Genomic DNA, 20,988 nt, shown 5'->3' on the forward strand with positions numbered 1-20,988 from the left:
CAGTAAACAAACCCTGATGCTATAAAATATCTGTTCATGCTTTGATTAAGTCGAGGACTACTGGCTGTCTGCGTACAGAGTGTCTTCCCACGCGTGTATTCATTAAAATCATTGTTTGACCAAAGACCTTCTGGACCATGGGTGGTGTGTACTCTCCTTCCTCAACTTTGAATCTTAACACTGCTCTCTATAGAGCTTTAATAGATTGTCTATTAGGACCTTTGTTTTGAGTGTAAAACATCAGCACAGTGACTAAGGTTATTATATGTTTGATAAGCAACATACTTTTCCCTTCCTTCAAAAATACACAATATAGCTGTGTTATAATGAGTCTTCCTTTGGTTTTTAGATTGTAAAAGATAAGAATATTTAAATATTTTGTAAATGAGAATGTATTTCACACTAACAACCTGGCCTCTGTATAATGTTTAACCCTAAAAGAAGCAGAAAAAATGACTTATTCCCTGAAATTTTCAACAATAACCTTAAGAAAAATGTGCAGGAAATGTGCTTAGTTTTTATTTTAATGTGTAAAAACCAGAAGAACGCACTGATGCATATGCTTGTTGAGACTGATGTCTCTATGATTTTAAGTGTTTATAGTTTAACATATGTAACTGCCTGACTGATTAATCAGTTGTCATCTGTATTCATTCGCTGATCCCTCTTGGTTGGCACAGAGACTCGCTCTGCAGTCGCTTAGTTGGAGCTTAGCACGCCCTTGTTGGAGGAGGGTGCTCTTTTCACCCCTCACTCTCTCGTTCCAGCACAGCTTTATGGTTATTGCTGTGGTTCCTGAATCTTCTCATGATCACTAGTAGGACCTTTGACCTCAACCACTGCTTGGGCTGTCAGCTATGCCATGAATATTTCCTACTTCTCGCTGGGTCTCTGAAGACTTCTGATCAGCACCCAGTCTCAATCTCAGTCTGGAGATTCCACCCTTGGGATGATTTTTTTCCAGCAATACTCTGGCCACTGCACCTGTTATTGTCATGGTCTGGGTGGGTACCTGCAGGTCTCCAACAGCGGCTCCTCCTCCTTTAGGCGGAGATTGGTTGCTCCTCCCTGGCTGACCACCTGTGGGCAATTATTCCGGCAGCATATAAGACCTGCGCACTCAACCGTTCATCGCCTGAGTATCTGCTATCCCATGTTAGTCAAGTGGTGTTTGAGTGCTTTGTCCAGAACCCGTGTGAAGACTTACCTGTTTTTCTTGTCCTCAGAGGTAGCTCCTGGAGTGGGGGTCTTGGCTCCCTCATCCCCGCTTTCCTGGACCTGGGCCACCTGCTGCTGGTACGATGTTGCCAACTGGCCCGCCACTCACTTGCCTGCCTCCCCACGCCTCGACTGTATCCGGGCCTTCCGCCCCACCTGTCACCTCCACCTAAAACCAAGTAAGGCAACTCAGTTTAACTGTGGAGGATCACTGATTGTCTGCCGGATCCAGTTGACTGTGCTCTCCTCTCATTACAGTGCCCCGGCCAGTTTCCACCTCCCCACTGCCTCAGCTGTTCAGCTGCATCCTAGCGTTGTCTAGGTCACTCTTAGTTGACTTAGTTTTTACCAATCGTTGCTGATAGTGGAAAACCGCGCCCTAATTTAAGTATCCACTGACAGCAATATTACGTCATTCCAAAAATAAAATCAATTCTTTTTGCTTTTGAAATGGATTGAATTGCTACAATCCTTTTAAACACAGGTCTTACCATCTAATATGGTCAGCGCCCCTTTAGGTGAATTTCCTCAGAAGCCCATTGTAATTTAAAGAGAAGCTCACCATATATTTGCTCTCAATTAAAGTGTTTTATAGCGCTTTTACTCCCAATCTTGCAAGCCTGCTTTTAAATCATCAGCACACAAAATATCACCACCAGAGGGATAATACCTGGCAGGTTTTTTCCTAAGTGCACTGTTGCAAAAAAAAAAACCAAAAACATATTAGGCACAGTTCCAGACATGTCTGAGTGTAAAAAACAAAACAAAACAGTCTTTCTCTTAGAAAAAGAAAACAAACCTAACTGGCAGAATCAGCCTGGTACTAAAACAAAACCCTAAAATCAGCCAGAAACATCACAGGAAAAGTTTTGCTTTTAGGTGAAACAACATGCTATAGGGATTAGAACTTGCCACGCAGTGCTGCAGTCACTGCTTCTGGCTTTAATTAATAACTGATGCTTACATCTAGGGATGGGTATCGAAACCCTGTTCTTGTTGAGAACCGGTTCCCACTGTTTCAATTCCTTGGAATTGTTGGCCATTTTAACAAACGATTCCCTTATCGATTCCAGTCGCCCCGAATGATGTCACCACGTTGCGGAGCTTCATTTACCTGGCAGGAAACACGGCGCCTAAGTGGCTCAAACACTCAAAAGTTTGGTTATACTTTACGAGAACGGATGACAACAGGGCAACTTGCAATATTTGCAAAGTAGATATTTCATTTAAGGGAGGAAACACTACGAATATGCAAAAGCATTTGTTCACAAAACACGCGATAACCTTAAATGAATGTTGTGTTTTTAATTCCGCTCCGAACTCATGAAACTCAACCCAGCAGCAGCGGTAACGTTTGCACGTCCTCTCCCGTTAATGCAGCAGGTAAATAATCAACTAACAGTGCATATTACAAAACCTGCCATTACTGTGCGCTGCATTTAGGTGACCATGATGAGAGAGACAGACAGAGTGGCATTGCAGCCTTTGCTTTGGTACAAAGTGCTAAAAACAATAAACCCAAGGACAGAAGAGTCCTTCCCAAGGACGGGGGTGTATACCTTCTCCCTCACAGAGAGAATTATAACCTTGTTTTCTACTTGGCTGTCACCTAAGGATTTGCAGCCGGATTTACATCCCTGATACTCTAGATATAGAGTCCCTCTATATATTTAATGTCTCCCATTACAATGGCCTCATTGTGCTAACATTCCACATGCACCTGGTGACAGGAGTGCTCTTACTATAATAAAGTGAGAAAGTGATATTACTGTAACTAATGTGATATGATTAAATATGTGACTAATACATGAGAAAAGAAATCTGCCACCACAAACCTAAAAAAATGTGCAGGAAATGTGCTTAGTTTCACTCATTTTTTATTTAATGTGTAAAAACCAGAAGAACGCGCTGATGCATATGCTTATTGAGACTGATCTCTATATGATTTTAAGTGTTTATAGTTTAACATTGTGGCGGAGGTGTGGTCCGGGGCGCGGCTGCAGGGGAGGAGTGGTGCAGTGAGCTCAACGGGGCGGTGCTGGTAAGAACAGCTGATGGCGATTTTGGACTGATGGTGGTTTTCCTTTCCTTTATATAGTGAGGTGGAGAGGAGCGGAGGAGAGAGACGCTGGGGAAACCGACCGCTGTCAGACGGTGTTCTGTTGTAATTCAGTGCACACTCTTAATAAATGTGGGATCTGATGACAACGACCTGTGTGTGGGTGTATCTGTGCCTAGCGTGTGTCACAAACATATGTAATGAATTTATGTAAACTAATGAAAGGTAACACATTATAACACAACCTGCCACAAAGGTGAAAGTACCCTGTATTTAAGTTCAATTTGAGGACATCAAGTCAGGCTTTTGCAACAAACAATGAAACAAGTACACTGTAAGTACCCTGTACTTTTCTGGGGTGCGGGTCTTGTTATGGAGTGACTAAGGTGCAGTACCCTGTACTTACTTGCGTTTTGCAGGCAACAAGTCAGGTTTTTGCAATAAACAATAAAACAGGTGCACTGTAAAGGTGGAAGAGTGATGTGTGAGCAGTAGTATGACTTCAGGCTTCATGACAAGAAAGAGCACTTTAGATGCGATGTATAGTATGCATATGTATAGCATGTATAGAATACATGTGTGTGAAGGAGCAGGAGATAGATATGACTGTGAAGATGGAAGGAGTAGCGGTAGTGATGGTTTCATTCTTTTTGAGGGAAGTCTTACATTTTAAGCGTTTTAATTGTTCAAAATGATTAAAATTATTACATTTTTAAAATGAAACTATATTTACAAATAATAGTTCCTTGATGATCTGGTTTGACCTCTGATTTATCTTTGTACCAAACAGTTTGGAAATAGTATAATACAGCAGGTGAGATGAATGGATCATATCAGATCTTTATCCTTGTAGAAGCTTTATTTAGCTCATTAATTGTTTCTAAGGTATTTCATGGATTATCGCCCTTTCGTACCTTTCTGATATTTTTAATTTGTACAATTCTTCAAGATCACTGAGGTCTGCAGACCACATGCTCCTACATTTCCTGAGGTCCAGATTAAGGCACAGAGGAGATCGGGCCTTTGCTGTGGCTGCTCCTAAACTGTGGAACAAAATGCCCTTTCACATCAGGATCACCCCAACATTAGACATTTTTAAAACCCATTTGAAAAGCCACTTTTATTTTTTGTCTTTTAAATCAGAAGATTTGATTACTTTTTTTGTGGTATTTCTTACTCATGTTTTCTCTTTTTATTTTTCCTTCCTTAAATTCTGTCATTTTGTCCCGTGTTTTTTTTTGTCATTTGATTATTATTATTACATGATAGCACATTAGTCAAAAGCTATTGTTTTAAACGTGCTTTAGAAATATATTTCACTTTGAATTTAGAGGATCTGCTATTAGAAAGAAGATATGATAGAGCTGAGGGTTGGTTGGAAGGATAAGGCGAGGAAGGAGTAGAAGAGAAGGGAGTTACTGTTAAAATACTATTATTGCATTGTTTTTTTGTTGTTTTTTTTTTTAATTTAATGCTATGGGATTGAAAAATACAATTTTATACTTGATATGCTAAACAAAACTTTAATTGTTAAAGTAGTAAATACTACAGTATGTCAAGCAATGGGGATATATGATCAGATTTCAAAAAGTACAGAATTATGGTGTCATTAATTAATGTACAGACGGAAATTTACATATAAATTTAAAAACAACAAAAAACTGCCAAAATAAAAGTAGGTAACAGTTCAATTACTATTACTATTTTTCCAAAATAATAAAAACCCCTATATAAATAAATAAATACTACTGAAAAAATTACAACCTAATAACACTGATCCTTATATTTATACATGTAACGTGTTATATATCAGCTAATATACCTTGATCATCACGACACAGCAAGGCAAAGAAATGAAATATCAATTTGTGATGATTTCTGAATGGTATATTCAGAAATCATCAGAAATTTTACAACAGTACTTAAACAATCATGCAGAATCCTTTTTAAAATGAAATTCTTAGTCAAAAACATGAAAAACAATGTTGTTTTCATTTAACGTTCGTGCTGGATTGAACAAATATGACATATATGACAAATATGTGTCATATTATGACAAATATAACAAAGAATATTAGTAAAATTAGTCTAGTCCAAATATATGTTTGCCTTAGACAAGGCAAACATGACTAAATGTTTCTGAATCAAGTGCCTTCAGAAAGACTTGTATTTATATTGCTGCATCTGTTTTGAATATTTTTGAATTATTTTAAATAAGGAAATCTAACCTTAATGGAAATCATTTCCCTTTCAAATAAATTAAACTCAAGATTCTGTTTCGTATTTTGGTGAGTTTAAATCCATACATGAGAGGATTCATAACTGGACGGATGATGACAAATTCAAGAGTGATGAAGTTTTGGAGGCTTTGGGATAAATCTCTGGAGCCAAAGCGCAAGTACATCGCATCAAAAGCCATTACAGTGAAATTTATGATCACAGAAGTCAGATGGGGCACACAGGTCTGCATAAACTTTACTCTGTCCTCTCTGGACCTCACACATGTTTTAATAAGATATAAGTAAGTCCAAATTATGAAAAGCCAATGAGACACAATAATGACAAGTATCACATATGCACTTATGTTATTTGAAAAAGTGTCAGCTTCAGGACAAGCAAGTTTAACAATTAACCAGTTTAGACATAAGACTCTCTGAATCTTTATACCACATAACTTGAGTCTTGCTGTAAGCAGGACATTGATGGCAAAAATGCAGAAAGGTGTCAGCCAGGAGAAACACACCAGCTGTGAAAGCCTCCTCTTAGTCATGAAAGAGTGGTAGTGCAGAGGTCGACATATAGCCAGATACCTGTCAAAGGCCATGACAGCTACAACAGACAAATTACAGCACACACATGAATACATGATAAAAGCTTGTAAAAGGCACCCTTCATAGGAGATTCTGTGAGAAGACGACAGTAAATCTGAAAGGAATTTGGGGTAGAAACCTGTGGTTCCATAAAGTGCATTAATGCAAAGGCTACTCAGTAAAATGTACATAGGTTCATGGAGGCTTTCATCCAAGACAATGAGCAGCACAAGAGAAATATTGAAGAACAAAATCACACAGTAATACAGTAAAGTAACTGAGAAGAGGGGTACTCTGAAATTCATCGTCTCATTAAATCCTGACAGAATGAAACTTCTTTCATTAGACTGATTATCCATGATCAGAGGGCACATCTACCTTTTTAAAATAACAACATAACAGAGCACTGAGCTGCTGCGTCTGTACCTGACTAATGTCTGCTGTCCCTCTTCACCTCCCATTAATTATAGAATAAAATAAAATACTATATACAGTACAATAAATAGAATAAAATATACAATAGGATAGAAATAGAATGCAAATGCTTTATACAACTGAGTAAAAATACAACTTTGTCAGAAAAAGAGTATTGCACTCAGTGTGTGTGGATGTGTGTGTTTGATCAGTTAAAGTCTTTGTTGTGGAGTCTGACAGCAGTGAGGAGGAAAGACCTGCGAAATCTCTCCGTCCCACACCGTGTGTGCCGCAGCCTGCCACTGAAGGAGCTGCTCAGTGCTGTCACAGTCTCCTGCATGGGGTGGGAGATGTTGTCCAACAGGGATGAGTGTATGTTTCTGTTCTGTGTCCTGTTTGTTTCTATATGTGTCTTTCTGGCTGCTGTTACAAGCAAATTTCCCCTTGTGGGACAATTAAAGGATTATTCTATTCTATTCTAATGCTGTTTCTATCAAACTATTTTTCTCCTACAGTTACACAGAGGCCTGACAACAATATTATACATTCACATTATAATGCAGCCACCTAATGTTATCACATCATATCACAACTCCACACTGTGTATCTAAGCCCTCAGTTCCCAGTCTTGTCATTCCGTCCATTCCTCATGTGTGTTTTCAGTTCAGTCCATCCAGTCAGAATTAATTTATTAATTCACTCACTTCCTCACTCATTCATTCATTTATTCAATTGGTATAGTCAGTCCGTCTTCTCATGTTCTGTTCATCCTGGCTTCACAACAAACATCATCCACATCCTTCACCAGCCTGCGAGTCCTGTGTTTGAGTCCTCTCTTCCTTCCACACATCACATTGTGTCACATATATAGAGACTGTTTATACATAGGGCCCAGAATTCTGTGCTAACATGAACCTTGTACAATCTGTGGTGCCAACTCATAAACAAAAACACACTTGCTGTGTATATAGTACTGTCAGGCCTTTATTTTTTAACAGCAGCTCTGTGGAAAGAAGGTAGTTTTAAAGCAGCATGAATCTATAACCTACTAAGCAATCACTTCTTTCTTCTCCTGTCTTTGAATTAATTTGCAAACTGTGAAACTGATATTCTCTTAAATATAGACATCATCATGTCAGTTATATTTTCTGAATTAGCCTTGTGATATAAGTGTACAATGAGCGAGACTACAGAGGCACCCGAAAAACTGGCTAAACTTTGAGCCACAGTAAACACGTCACTCTTGAGACTCAAACATTTTATGCTTGAAAAAAGGATATAAATATGAGTCTGTTATTTGAGAAACATAAACCTATTTACTGTAAATGACAATAAATTGACCAATTTACATCTTAATGGAACGTGTTAGAGATATGGCATTATGACACCTTAAGTTCAAACGATAAGATGACCTGGATTAAACCTAAAACCAGAAGTGGAAATGCATTTTAGTTTACATCTGAAAAAATGTAAAAACAAGAAACAATAATAATAAATTTTCAAAAGGTAAAATATGTGTTAGCTGTCTTTAGATCTTTGATAGTCTAAAGGTCAAATTTAAGTAAACAATAATGCTTTTTATTGAGACTTGGTTGTCTTGGTGCATTTATAGTTAATGTTATGAGGCCTTCATTTGCTGTCATGTACAAGAGAATAATGTACATTTTTGAAATTTTATTTTGCTCTATTTTTATTTGGTGAACAAGGAGCTCTTAATTTCGAAGTTCTTTTAAAATAAAATAAACCCAATATCCTGTTTCATATTTTGGTGAGTTTAAATCCATATATGAGAGGATTCATAACTGGAGGGATGATGAGAAATTCAATAGTGATGAAGTTTCGGAGGCTTTGAGGTAAACGTGTAGAGCCAGATATCATGTACACTGGATCAAGAAAAAACAGGAAAGTCATCAAAGAGATCAGGTGGGGCACACAGGTCTACGTAAACTTTAACCTGTCCTCTCTGGACCTCACACGTGTTTTAATAAGATATATGTAAATCCAAATTCTAAAAAGCCAATGACACAGATAAACAATAAGTGTTACATTTGCACTGATGTTTTTTCTAAAGATGTCAACATCAGGACAAGCAAGTTTAATTATTAACCAGTTTAGATACAAGACTCTCTGAATGTTTATATCACACAACTTGAGTCTTGATGTTAGCAGGACATTGATGGAAAAAAGGCAGAAGGGCGTTAGCCTGGAGAAACACACCAGCTGAGAGAGCCTCCTTCCTAGTTAAGGCGAGGAAGGAGTAGAAGAGAAGGGAGTTACTGTTAAAATACTATTATTGAATTGTTTTTTGTTGTTTTTTTTATTTTTTAATTTTATGCTATGGGATTGAAAAACTTCAAACAACAACAGCACAATTTTATGCTTGATATGCTAAACAAAACTTTAATTTTTAAAGTAGTAAGTACTAAAGTATGTCAAGCAATGGGGATATATGATCAGATTTCAAAAAGTACAGAATTATGGTGTCATTAATTAATGTACAGAGAGAAATTTACATATAAATTTAAAAACAAAAAAAATGCCAAATAAAAGTAGGTAACAGTTCAATTACTATTACTATTTTTCCATAATAATAATAAAAAAAAACTATATATATAAATAAATAAATACTACTGAAAAAATACAGCCTAATAACACTGATCCTTATATTTATACATGTAACGTGTTTATAGGAAAAAAAAAACATTAAGCATTGTTAACTGACCTTTGTGATAAACTGAGATGTAACACACAGGGATGCCTGCACTAACCAGCCCTTTACAACAGAATATTTCATACAATATTTTGTTTACTTTAAACCTAAAACACTTTGAAATAAACCTGTTTAATCAACTTGCACATATATCAGCTAATATACCTTGAACATGAAGACACAGCAAGGCAAGGAGATGAAATGTCAATTTGTGATGATTTCTGAATGGTATATAGATGAATTTTACAACAGTACTTAAAAACTCATGCAGAATCCTTTTTAAAATGAAATTCTTAGTCAAAAACATGAAAAAAATGTTGTTTTCATTTAATGTTCGTGCTGGATTGAGCAAATATGACATATATGACAAATATGTGTCCTATTATGACAAATATAACAAAGAATATTAGTAAAATTAGTCTAGTCCAAATATATGTTTGCCTTAGACAAGTTTTGAATATTTTTGAATTATTTTAAATAAGGAAATCTAACCTTAATGGAAATCATTTCCCTTTCAAATAAATTAAACTCAAGATTCTGTGTCGTATTTTGGTGAGTTTAAATCCATACATGAGAGGATTCATAACTGGAGGGATGATGAGAAATTCAAGAGTGATGAAGTTTTGGAGGCTTTGGGGTAAATCTCTGGAGCCAAAGCGCAAGTACATCGAATCAAAAACCATTACAGTGAAATTTATGATCACAGAAGTCAGATGGGGCACACAGGTCTGCATAAACTTTACTCTGTCCTCTCTGGACCTCACACATGTTTTAATAAGATATATGTAAGTCCAAATTATGAAAAGCCAATGAGACACATTAATGACAAGTATCACATATGCACTGATGTTATTTGAAAAAGTGTCAGCTTCAGGACAAGCAAGTTGAACAATTAACCAGTTTAGACATAAGGCTCTCTGAATCTTTATACCACATAACTTGAGTCTTGCTGTAAGCACTACATTGATGGCAAAAACACAGAAAGGTGTCAGCCAGGAGAAACACACCAACTGTGAAAGCCTCCTCTTAGTCATGAAAGAGTGGTAGTGCAGAGGTCGACATATTGCCAGATACCTGTCAAAGGCCATGACAGCTAAAATAGACAAATCACAGCAAGCAAATGAATACATGATAAAAGCTTGTAAAAGGCACCCTTCATAGGAGATTCTGTGAGAAGACGACAGTAAATCTGAAAGGAATTTTGGGTAGAAACCTGTGGTCCCATAAAGTGCATTTATGCAGAAGCTGCTCAGTAAAATGTACATAGGTTCATGGAGGCTTTCATCCAAGACAATGAGCAGCACAAGAGAAATATTGATAAATAAAATCACACAATAATACAGTAAGGTGGTTAACAAGAGTGGTACTCTGTAATTCATTGTCTCATTAAATCCTGACAAAATAAAAATTCTTACAATAGACACATTATCCATGATCAGAGAACACATCTACCTTCTTTGTGTAACAATATGTAAGTGTACAGAGCACAGAGCTGCTGTATCTAGATCCGTAACAGTATCTGTTCTCCCTCGTCACCTTCCCTTAAATGCTGCCTTTGGCTCAACAACAAACACACACCTGGGAATTTGACCTCTGTTGATTGAAGGGCAAAAAAGTTATAAAATTGATGATGGCACAAGTTAATATAATATAATATAATATAATATAATATAATATAATATAATATAATATCGTCTTCATGCATGCTCAATCGTCCAGGTAAGTAAATCTCCAAAAGTAGATTCTGTTCATCTGGACGTTGCGTTTTCAGTGGGAGAAATGTTTTGTCAGTTGGATGAATGAAACATTTCTCTCATCTCACTTGGATGAGGCTGGACGGGCAACTCGGGCCCTCTAGCAGACGACACTTGAGGCTGGACGGGCGACTCGGGCCCTCTACACAGCAAATCCAGCATGTCCAAATTAACACTGTCGGATTTGATTTCAACACTATTAAAGTGTCTATATGGGTCCACACCAGAGAGTGTTAATTTAACTCTTTTTGGAGAGTTGGTACGTTAACTCTGATTTAGTGTTAAACACCAAATCTGTCTGGAGTTGATAATTTAACACTTGGTGTTAAGAGTTTATATATTAACTCTCAAGAGTATTTTAGTTTAACTACGTAAGAGTTATCTTCTAATTCATTCTAAAAAGCGGGAATTTTACTGTTCTGAACTTCTAGAAATTTCTTTTGGAAATAAACATTTACTAAAAAGACGCAATGGTTTTTGAAAAACATTTATTCTGAACTGTGTTCAGTGTACATGTTCTCACTTTCATTAGAATTGTGTTTATCAAAAGGTCTGACATAGGTGAGCTGGTAAATGCAAATAACAGCATTCTCATCACTTATTTCTTCAATACAATATGCATGTCCTTCATTCATCCCTTTGTGGAACTTCAACGCACTTCTGCTCTCCCCCATATTCCATCTTCACAAGCATATCCTGTGCGGAGATTGAATAAAAATTAGTTGACACTAATTAATGGCACAAATAATCCAGTAAACAATTGCAGCACAGTAAAAAAAAAAAGAAAAAAAAAAAGGAATCCTTTTTGAGCCATTACTTGTGTAAAGTATTTTCCCAAAGGACAAGGACGCAGGCAACAGGTAATACTGAACTAAATGTAAAACCTCAACCTTTTTCATTTTTATCTAAACCGTGTGCACAAAACTCTGGAGGGATCTAAATGCTAACGTAGAATCCAGTCAGGACGTCTGCTACTGCTGTTTGCTCGTTTTTTTTTATGGGCGATCGTTGTCAGACTTCAAGTAGCACCATTATACTAACATTTCACATTCTAGACATTGTTTTAGGTGTATTTGACCAAAGGTTTGACTGAAAATTCACATGCAAGCTTTTTTCAAGGCTGTGGTATTTGCCCACAAACAATACCTTTCAGCTAGCTAAAACAGAATATTATGCTATCAGCGAGCAACACGGCTAATGCCTTTCACACAGCTTTGTCTCAACTCCAAAGAGCCACAGAAGTAAAAGCTCATAATAATAATTGAAACAATCTTTGAAAAAAATGACTTACCAAGCATGGCAAACAACTCAAATATGTAGAGCAAAATGTTCTGAAACGGCTTCACTTCAGCTTCGACTGGAGCCGTGCTGGAGGCGGAGTCTGTGAATTTACTCTGTTGGTGTCATAGCCCCTGTCGGAGTTCAGAGTTAAGAGGTCAGGAGTTAATGTTTCCATTGTAACACCCCCAGATTTGACAGAGAAACACTCATTTTTAACACTCGATTTTAACTACTATCATTTTACACCTCAGAGTTACATTAAAAGAATGTGACTCTGCTTAGAGTAAAATTAACTCTACTTTTGCAAGAAGACTATTAACACCAAAACATTTAACACTTTTGAATTTGCTGTGTAGCAGACGACACTTGAGGCTGGACGGGCGACTCGGGCCCTCCAGCAGACGACACTTGAGGCTGGACGGGTGACTCGGGCCTTCCAGCAGACGACACTTGAGGCTGGCTGGGTTCACCTGAACCCCCAGCTAACATGGCTTGAGACTGGACGGGCTCCTCTGGCCCTCCAGTGGAAACAGACACTGAAGCAGCAGGTACAGAGACCTCTGCCAGTGTGGACCCTGGCTGGGACTAAGCAGTCCTCAGAGGGCTGAAAGTGTTCCCCAATACACTCAGCAGAGGACGGAGGCGGACGGGTGAACTCACTTGAGCTCTCAGGGGGTGCTGAGAGCTGACACTGTTCTGGTGAGTTCTCCGGTGAGGCTGCTGGCGCTGGCGTCTTGACCTCTAGGGGTCCAGAGTTGGCTGGTGACTGACACCCAGCCTCTGGGGAGGCCCTAGAGGAAGCAACTGTCTCTGACATGGCCAGCTTAAGAGAACCAGCAGATATTCTGGTGAAGTGTGTTCCCTGCTTTGAATGAGACAGTGAGGATGGTGGCTGAGTAAATGAGCGGGCAGACAGCTGAACTGGTGGGGACAGTGCAATAGGCAGCGAAGCGGCTACAGACTGACCTACAGGTAGCGGAGACGATTGTAGTGGAGTTGTAATAAGTGGTGGAGTGGCTGACTGAACTGAGGGCAGCGCGGCTGCTGACTAAATTGAGGGCAGCGCGGCTGCTGACTGAACTGAGGGCAGCGCGGCTGCTGACTGAACTGAGGGCATCACGGCTGCTGACTGAACTGACTGAACTGAGGGCAGCGTGGCATTTGACTGGGATGGAAGTGAGGATGAGACAATGGAGCGGACACGGTCATAAACATGGAACGAGGGTTCAGAACAGGCAGTCTTACAAGCTATGGCCATGGGTGAGAAATCATTGTTATCCTCAGTAGAAACACAAAAAATAGCTCCAGAAAACACAGTCACAGAGTCTGACGCAGCAGAAAAAGCTTTCCTTTCACTCACCACAGCCGATTGCTTACATGTCCCGACATCCGGCTGTGGGGTGCCACGCCGACGGCGCAAACGTCGCTTCTTTCTTGGAGATGGCTCCGACAGGCCGGGTAATCCCTCGTCCGGCGATTCGGACGGCACGTCCTCCGTTGAAGCGAGCAGGCAAGCGGTAGCGGCGGGGGGGTGTAGGTGAAGCTCGTGGAGAACGAAATTCTGCACGAGCGGATGCAGAGAGTCCAATAGCCAGGGATAACCGGAAATAAGGTATTGTAGGTTGGCTTCCACAGTGTAAAGAGAGGCTTCTCCCTCATGCTCTAACCACTGGTTAATTAATCTAGAAGCAGAGTCGATAACGGGTGCCCGAGGGCGAGCATCTGGTGGCCAGGCCTTAGTCCATGGGGCCCGGCCGGGCACAGCCCGAAAAGGAGACATGGGCCCATCCTCCCGCAGGCCCACCACCCGCAGGAGGCGCCATAGGGTTCGGGTGCATTGTGTGCCGGGTGGCGACCAGGAGCGGAGGCCCTGGCGGACTGACCACCGGCTGCCAAGACTGGCAATAGGGACATGGAATGTCACCTCTCTGGTGGGGAAGGAGCCTGAGTTAGTGCGTGAGGTTGAGAGGTACCGGCTAGATATAGTTGGGCTCACCTCTACGCATGGCTTGGGCTCTGGAACCAGTCTCCTGGAGAGGGGCTGGACTCTGTCTCAGTCTGGAGTTGCCCCTGGTGAGAGGCGACGGGCTGGGGTGGGTATTCTAATATCCCCTCGGCTTGCTGCCGGTACGTTGGGGTTTTTCCCGGTGGACGAGAGGTTTTGTTCCCTGCGCCTTAGGGTTGGAGAATGGGTCCTGACTGTCATCTGCGCTTATGCGCTGAGTGGAAGTTCAGAGTACCCAGCCTTCTTAGAGTCCCTGGGGGGGTGCTGGAAGGTGCTCCACCTGGAGACTCTGTTGTCCTGCTGGGAGACTTCAATGCTCATGTGGGTAACGACAGCGAGACCTGGAGGGGCGTGATTGGGAGGAACGGCCTCCCTGATCTGAACCCGAGCGGTGTTTTGTTATTGGACTTCTGTGCTAATCACAGTTTGGCCATAACGAACACCCTGTGTCCATAAGTGCACGTGGCACCAGGACGCTCTAGGCCGTAGGTCGATGATCGATTTTGTAATCGTATCATCAGACCTGCGACCATATGTTCTGGACACTTGGGTAAAGAGAGGGGCTGAGCTGTCAACTGATCACCACCTGGTGGTGAGTTGGATCAGGTGGCGGGGGAGGATGCTGGACAGACCTGGTGCACCTAAACGCGTAGTGAGGGTGTGCTGGGAACGTCTAGCAGAGGCCCCAGTCCGCGAGATCTTCAACGCACACCTCCGGCAGAGCTTCAACAGCATTCCGAGGGAGACTGGGGACATTGAGTCCGAATGGACCATGTTCAGCGTCTCCATTGCCGAAGCTGCTGCATTGAGCTGCGGCCGCAGGGTGGTTGGTGCCTGCCGTGGTGGTAATCCCCGAACCAAATGGTGGAGACCAGAGGTGAAGGGAGCCACCAGGCTGAAGAAGGAGTCCTATTGGGCTTGGTTAGCCTGTGGGACTCCGGAGGCAGCCGACAGGTATCGACAGGCCAAGCGGAATGCGGCTCGGGCAGTGGCTGAAGCAAAAACTCGGGTGTGGGAGGAGTTCGGAGAGGCCATGGAAAAAGACTTTCGGACTGCCTCGAAGAGATTCTGGAAAACTGTCAGGCGTCTCAGGAGGGGAAAGCGGTGCTCTACCTGCACTGTGTATAGTGCTGGCAGAGCGCTGCTGACGTCGACTGAGAAAATTGTCAGGCGGTGGAAGGAATACTTTGATGACCTCCTTAATCCCACTGACACGTCTTCCGAGGAGGAAGCAGAGTCTGGGGATGAGGGGAATGACCTGCCAATTTCCGGGGGTGAGGTCACTGAGGCAGTTAAACAACTCCTTGGTGGCAGAGCCCCTGGTGTTGATGAGGTCCGCCCCGAGTTCCTGAAGGCTCTGGATATTGTAGGGCTGTCCTGGTTGACACGCCTCTGCAATGTTGCATGGAGATCAGGGGCAGTATCTGTGGACTGGCAGACCGGGGTGGTGGTCCCCATCTTTAAGAAGGGGGACCGGAGGGTGTGTTCCAACTGCTGCGAGATCGATCAACTTTAGACCAGACAACAAACTACGGAGGCTCCGGAAAAGTGCAATCAAACGATGAGTTTTATTATCACAGGAGAACAACCAACCGTCAGCATACGGAATGGGTTGCTCTGACAAGAATACATTGGGTTCTGGTTTTATAGGACAAAATATCACACCTACGTCAATACAGTTCAAAAATACATGGTGACAGATGGGCAAAAGTTCAACTCGTGCAGACAAGGGTACATCACGTACATATAACCTTACACCGACATATAACTTCTCCTTTCTACATTACTTGCCTTTTAAGGTAATAACTTCAGGTCTTAGCATCTCTGAGAGCTAATAATGGACCCTCGTCATTAATCACTAAGTAGAGTACTTTGCAGCCAGTCTCAAACTGAAGCAGAAGACGCTTAGGCCTTCGCTCAGACCTGCTACTAGATTAATATGTGTATCGTAAGCGTGCATGCAATTAACCTGCTATGTTCTCATCTCCCCTCAGCATGTATCATCTGGACACTTTCACCAGTGAAGCTTAAAACCTTCTAGAATGGAACATCAACTCTAACCAAGCACATTTATGCATTATGTATAAAATGAACTCAACCTATAAAAATAGAAAGGTCAATGTGATGACAGTTTGCCCAACCAGTCTACATGTGTTTTGTGGACTTGGAGAAGGCATTCGACCGTGTTCCTCGGGGTGTCCTGTGGGAGGTGTTGCGGGAGTATGGGGTGTCTGGCCCATTGCTACGGGCCATTCGATCCCTATACAACCGTTGTAAGAGCTTGGTTCGCATTGCCGGCAATAAGTCGGACTCGTTCCCGGTGGGTGATGGGCTCCGCCAGGGCTGCCCTTTGTCTCCGGTTCTGTTCATAATTTTTATGGACAGGATTTCTAGGCGCAGCCAAGTGGCGGAGGGCTTTCGCTTTGGTGGCCTCAGAATCTCATCTCTGATTTTTGCAGATGATGTGGTTCTGTTGGCTTCATCGGGTGATGGCCTCCAGCTCGCACTGGAATGGTTCGCAGCTGAGTGTGAAGCAGCGGGAATGAGGATCAGCACCTCCAAATCTGAGGCCATGGTTCTCAGCCGGAAAAGGGTGGAGTGCCCACTCCGGGTCGGGGATGAGTTCCTGCCCCAAGTGGAGGAGTTCAAGTATCTCGGGGTCTTGTTCGCGAGTGATGGGAGAAGGGAGCCGGAGATCGACAGACGGATTGGGGTGTTCCGGGCATATGACACCGGGAGGAGGCCCCGAGGCAGACCCAGGACACGCTGGAGAGATTATATCTCTCAGCTGGCCTGGGAACGCCTTGGTGTTCCCCCGGATAAGCTGGAGGACGTGGCTGGGGAGAGAGAGGTCTGGGCCTCTTTACTTAGGCTGCTGCCCCCGCGACCCGGCCTCGGATAAAGCGGATGAAGATGGATGGATGAATGGATAAATACTACAGTATGTCAAGCAATGGGGATATATGATCAGATTTCAAAAAGTACAGAATTATGGTGTCATTAATTAATGTACAGAGAGAAATTTACATATAAATTAAGAAAAAAAGCCAAATAAAAGTAGGTAACAGTTCAATTACTATTACTATTTTTCCAAAATAATAATAATAAAAACTCTATATAAATAAATACATACTACTGAAAAAATAAATACAAACTAATAACACTGATCCTTATATTTATACATGCAACATGTTTATTGAAAAAAAAAGAAACATTAAGCATTGTTAACAGATCTTTGTGATAAACTGAGATATAACACACAGGGATGCCTGCACTAACCAGCCATTTACAACAGAATATTTCATACAATATTTTGTTTACTTTAAACCTAAAACACTTTGAAATAAACCTGTTTAATCAACTTGCACATATATCAGCTAATATACCTTGAACATGAAGACACAGCAAGGCAAAGAAATGAAATATCAATTTGTGATGATTTCTGAATGGTATATAGATGAATTTTACAACAGTACTTAAAAACTCATGCAGAATCCTTTTTAAAATCAAATTCTTAGTCAAAAACATGAAAAAAAATGTTGTTTTCATTTAACGTTCGTGCTGGATCGAGCAAATATGACATATATGACAAATATATGTCATATTATGACAAATGTAACAAAGAATATTAGTAAAATTAGTCTAGTCCAAATATATGTTTGCCTTAGACAAGGCAAACATGACTAAATGTTTCTGAATCAAGTGCCTTCAGAAAGACTTGTATTTATATTGCTGCATCTGTTTTGAATATTTTTGAATTATTTTAAATAAGGAAATCAAACCTTAATGGAAATCATTTCCCTTTCAAATGAATTAAACTCAAGATTCTGTTTCGTATTTTGGTGAGTTTAAATCCATACATGAGAGGATTCGTAACTGGAGTGATGATGAGAAATTCAAGAGCGATGAAGTTTTGGAGGCTTTGGGATAAATCTCTGGAGCCAAAGCGCAAGTACATCGAATCAAAAGCCATTACAGTGACATTTATGATCACAGAAGTCAGATGGGGCACACAGGTCTGCGTAAACTTTACTCTGTCCTCTCTGGACCTCACACATGTTTTAATAAGGTATATGTAAGTCCAAATTATGAAAAGCCAATGAGACAGATAAACGACAAGTATCACATATGCACTTATGTTATTTGAAAAAGTGTCAGCTTCAGGACAAGCAAGTTTAACAATTAACCAGTTTAGACATAAGACTCTCTGAATCTTTATACCACATAACTTGAGTCTTGCTGTAAGCACTACATTGATGGCAAAAATGCAGAAAGGTGTCAGCCAGGAGAAACACACCAGCTGTGAAAGCCTCCTCTTAGTCATGAAAGAGTGGTAGTGCAGAGGTCGACATATAGCCAGATACCTGTCAAAGGCCATGACAGTTAAAATAGACAAATTACAGCAAGCAAATGAATACATGATAAAAGCTTGTAAAAGGCACCCTTCATAGGAGATTCTGTGAGAAGACGACAGTAAATCTGAAAGGAATTTGGGGTAGAAACCTGTGGTTCCATAAAGGGCATTAATGCAAAGGCTACTCAGGAAAATGTACATAGGTTCATGGAGGCTTTCATCCAAGACAATGAGCAGCACAAGAGAAATATTGAAGAACAAAATCACACAGTAATACAGTAAAGTAACTGAGAAGAGGGGTACTCTGAAATTCATCGTCTCATTAAATCCTGACAGAATAAAACTTCTTTCATTAGACTGATTATCCATGATCAGAGGGCACATCTACCTTTTTAAAATAACAACATAACAGAGCACTGAGCTGCTGCGTCTGTACCTGACTAATGTCTGCTGTCCCTCTTCACCTCCCATTAATTATAGAATAAAATAAAATACTATATACAGTACAATAAATAGAATAAAATATACAATAGGATAGAAATAGAATGCAAATGCTTTATACAACTGAGTAAAAATACAACTTTGTCAGAAAAAGAGTATTGCACTCAGAGTGTGTGAATGTGTGTGTTTGATCAGTTAAAGTCTTTGTTGTGGAGCCTGACAGCAGTGAGGAGGAAAGACCTGCGAAATCTCTCCGTCCCACACCGTGTGTGCCGCAGCCTGCCACTGAAGGAGCTGCTCAGTGCTGTCACAGTCTCCTGCATGGGGTGGGAGATGTTGTCCAACAGGGATGAGTGTATGTTTTTGTTCTGTGTCCTGTTTGTTTCTATATGTGTCTTTCTGGCTGCTGTTACAACCAAATTTCCCCCTGTGGGACAATTAAAGGATTATTCTATTCTAATGCTGTTTCTATCAAACTATTTTTCTCCTACAGTTACACAGAGGCCTGACAACAATATTATACATTCACATTATAATGCAGCCACCTAATGTTATCACATCATATCACAACTCCACACTGGGTTTCAGCCCCCAGCTGACTCTGGACCCCTGGAGGTTAAGAAGCCAGCTGAGGACTGCACCCGGCTGTTGCTGCCTGAGCAGAGTCAATGCTCTGTGCAGCTGCAGCCTGCTATGTGCCTGCCAGAGGCCCATGCGCCTGCTGGTCCTGTTCTGTGCCTGCCAGGGGCCCGTGTGCCTGCTGGTTCTGTTCTGTCCCTGCCAGGGGCCTGTGCACCTGCTGGTTCTGTTCTGTGCCTGCCAGAGGCCCGTGCACCTGCTGGTTCTGTTCTGTGCCTGCCAGGGGCCCGTGCGCCTGCTGGTCCTGTTCTGTGCCTGCCAGGGGCCCGTGCACCTGCTGGTTCTGTTCTGTCCCTGCCAGGGGCCCGTGCGCCTGCTGGTTCTGTTCTGTCCTTGCCAGGGGCCCGTGCACCTGCTGGTTCTCTTCTGTGCCTGCCAGAGGTCCCTGTGCCCACTGGTCCTGAGACTGTTCTTGCTGGAGGGCCCGAGGAGCCCATCCAACCTCCTGCCTCGTCAGCTGGAGGGCCCGAGGAGCCCGTCCAGCCTCCTGCCTCGTCAGCTGGGGGGCCCGAGGAGCATCGTCAGCGTCGCCAGCTCCGGCTTCATCCTCCGCTTCAGCTGCTTCATCCTCGTCTGGCCCAGCCTCCGCTTCGCCTTCGTCTGGCCCAGCCTCCGCTTCAGCTGCTTCATCCTCGTCTGGCCCAGCCTCCGTGTCTTCGCCTTTGGCGTCGCCTGGTCCAGCCTCGTCTGGTTCTGTGGTTTATTGGCCGCCTTCCAGGCCACTGGTCGGGCGTCATCTCCGTCGTGGGCGGCCCCCAGACCCCCTTCGCCTGAATCGCCGCCGCTGCCTTCCGCTGCCTTCCGCTGCCTTCCGCACGACCGGCCCCTGGACCCCCTTCGCCTGAATCGCCGCCGCTGCCTTCCGCTGCCTTCCGCTGCCTTCCGCACGGCCGGCCCCTGGACCCCTTTCGCCTGAGTCGCCACCGCTGCCTTCGGCAGCCCGGCCCCCGGATCGCCGCCGCTGCCGTCCGCATGGCCGGCCCCCTGAACTGTTTCCACGTCGCCGCCGTTGCCGTCCGCACGGCCGGCCCCCTGAACTGTTCTTTTTTGGACTCCTCTTTTGTTTTGGGGCTTTCTTGTGCTTCGGTGTTTTGTTTCGAGCCCTCCTTCCTGGACCCCCGCTGCCCGCCCTGTTCGGGTTGTTTTCTGTTTTGGGCGGTTTTTGTGTTTTTCTTTCGTTTTCTTGTGTTGGGCTGTCTGGTGCCAGCCCTTGAGGGGGGGTACTGTCATGGTCCTGGGTCGGTGACCCAGCGCTTTTAGTTTATTATTATGATGATTATTATTGTTCGAGTTCTATGTGTTA

General features: G+C 42.3%; 3 protein-coding genes across 3 annotated transcripts; all 3 read right to left on the reverse strand.

Moving 5' to 3' along the window:
• Positions 1-5,516: 5,516 nt before the first annotated feature.
• Positions 5,517-6,461, reverse strand: LOC309691101 (olfactory receptor 10Z1-like; the record flags this gene model as incomplete). The annotated part of the gene is made up of 1 exon (XM_082508647.1): positions 5,517-6,461. The coding sequence occupies one exon, from the start codon at positions 6,459-6,461 to the stop codon at positions 5,517-5,519; it is 945 nt and encodes a 314-aa protein (XP_082364773.1).
• A 1,798-nt stretch (positions 6,462-8,259) lies between these two features.
• Positions 8,260-18,989, reverse strand: LOC309690445 (olfactory receptor 10Z1-like; the record flags this gene model as incomplete). The annotated part of the gene is made up of 5 exons (XM_082507477.1): positions 8,260-8,384; positions 12,907-13,167; positions 13,217-13,411; positions 13,624-13,807; positions 18,069-18,989. 5 exons carry the CDS (start codon positions 18,987-18,989, stop codon positions 8,260-8,262), a joined length of 1,686 nt encoding a protein of 561 aa, XP_082363603.1.
• On the reverse strand, positions 9,715-10,711 carry LOC309691108 (olfactory receptor 6F1-like; the record flags this gene model as incomplete). The annotated part of the gene is made up of 1 exon (XM_082508656.1): positions 9,715-10,711. The coding sequence occupies exon 1, from the start codon at positions 10,657-10,659 to the stop codon at positions 9,715-9,717; it is 945 nt and encodes a 314-aa protein (XP_082364782.1). The 5' UTR covers positions 10,660-10,711.
• Positions 18,990-20,988: the final 1,999 nt, after the last annotated feature.

This window comes from Aulonocara stuartgranti, assembly GCF_965226115.1.
Source record: "Aulonocara stuartgranti genome assembly, chromosome: 16".
Taxonomy (NCBI): domain Eukaryota; kingdom Metazoa; phylum Chordata; class Actinopteri; order Cichliformes; family Cichlidae; genus Aulonocara; species Aulonocara stuartgranti.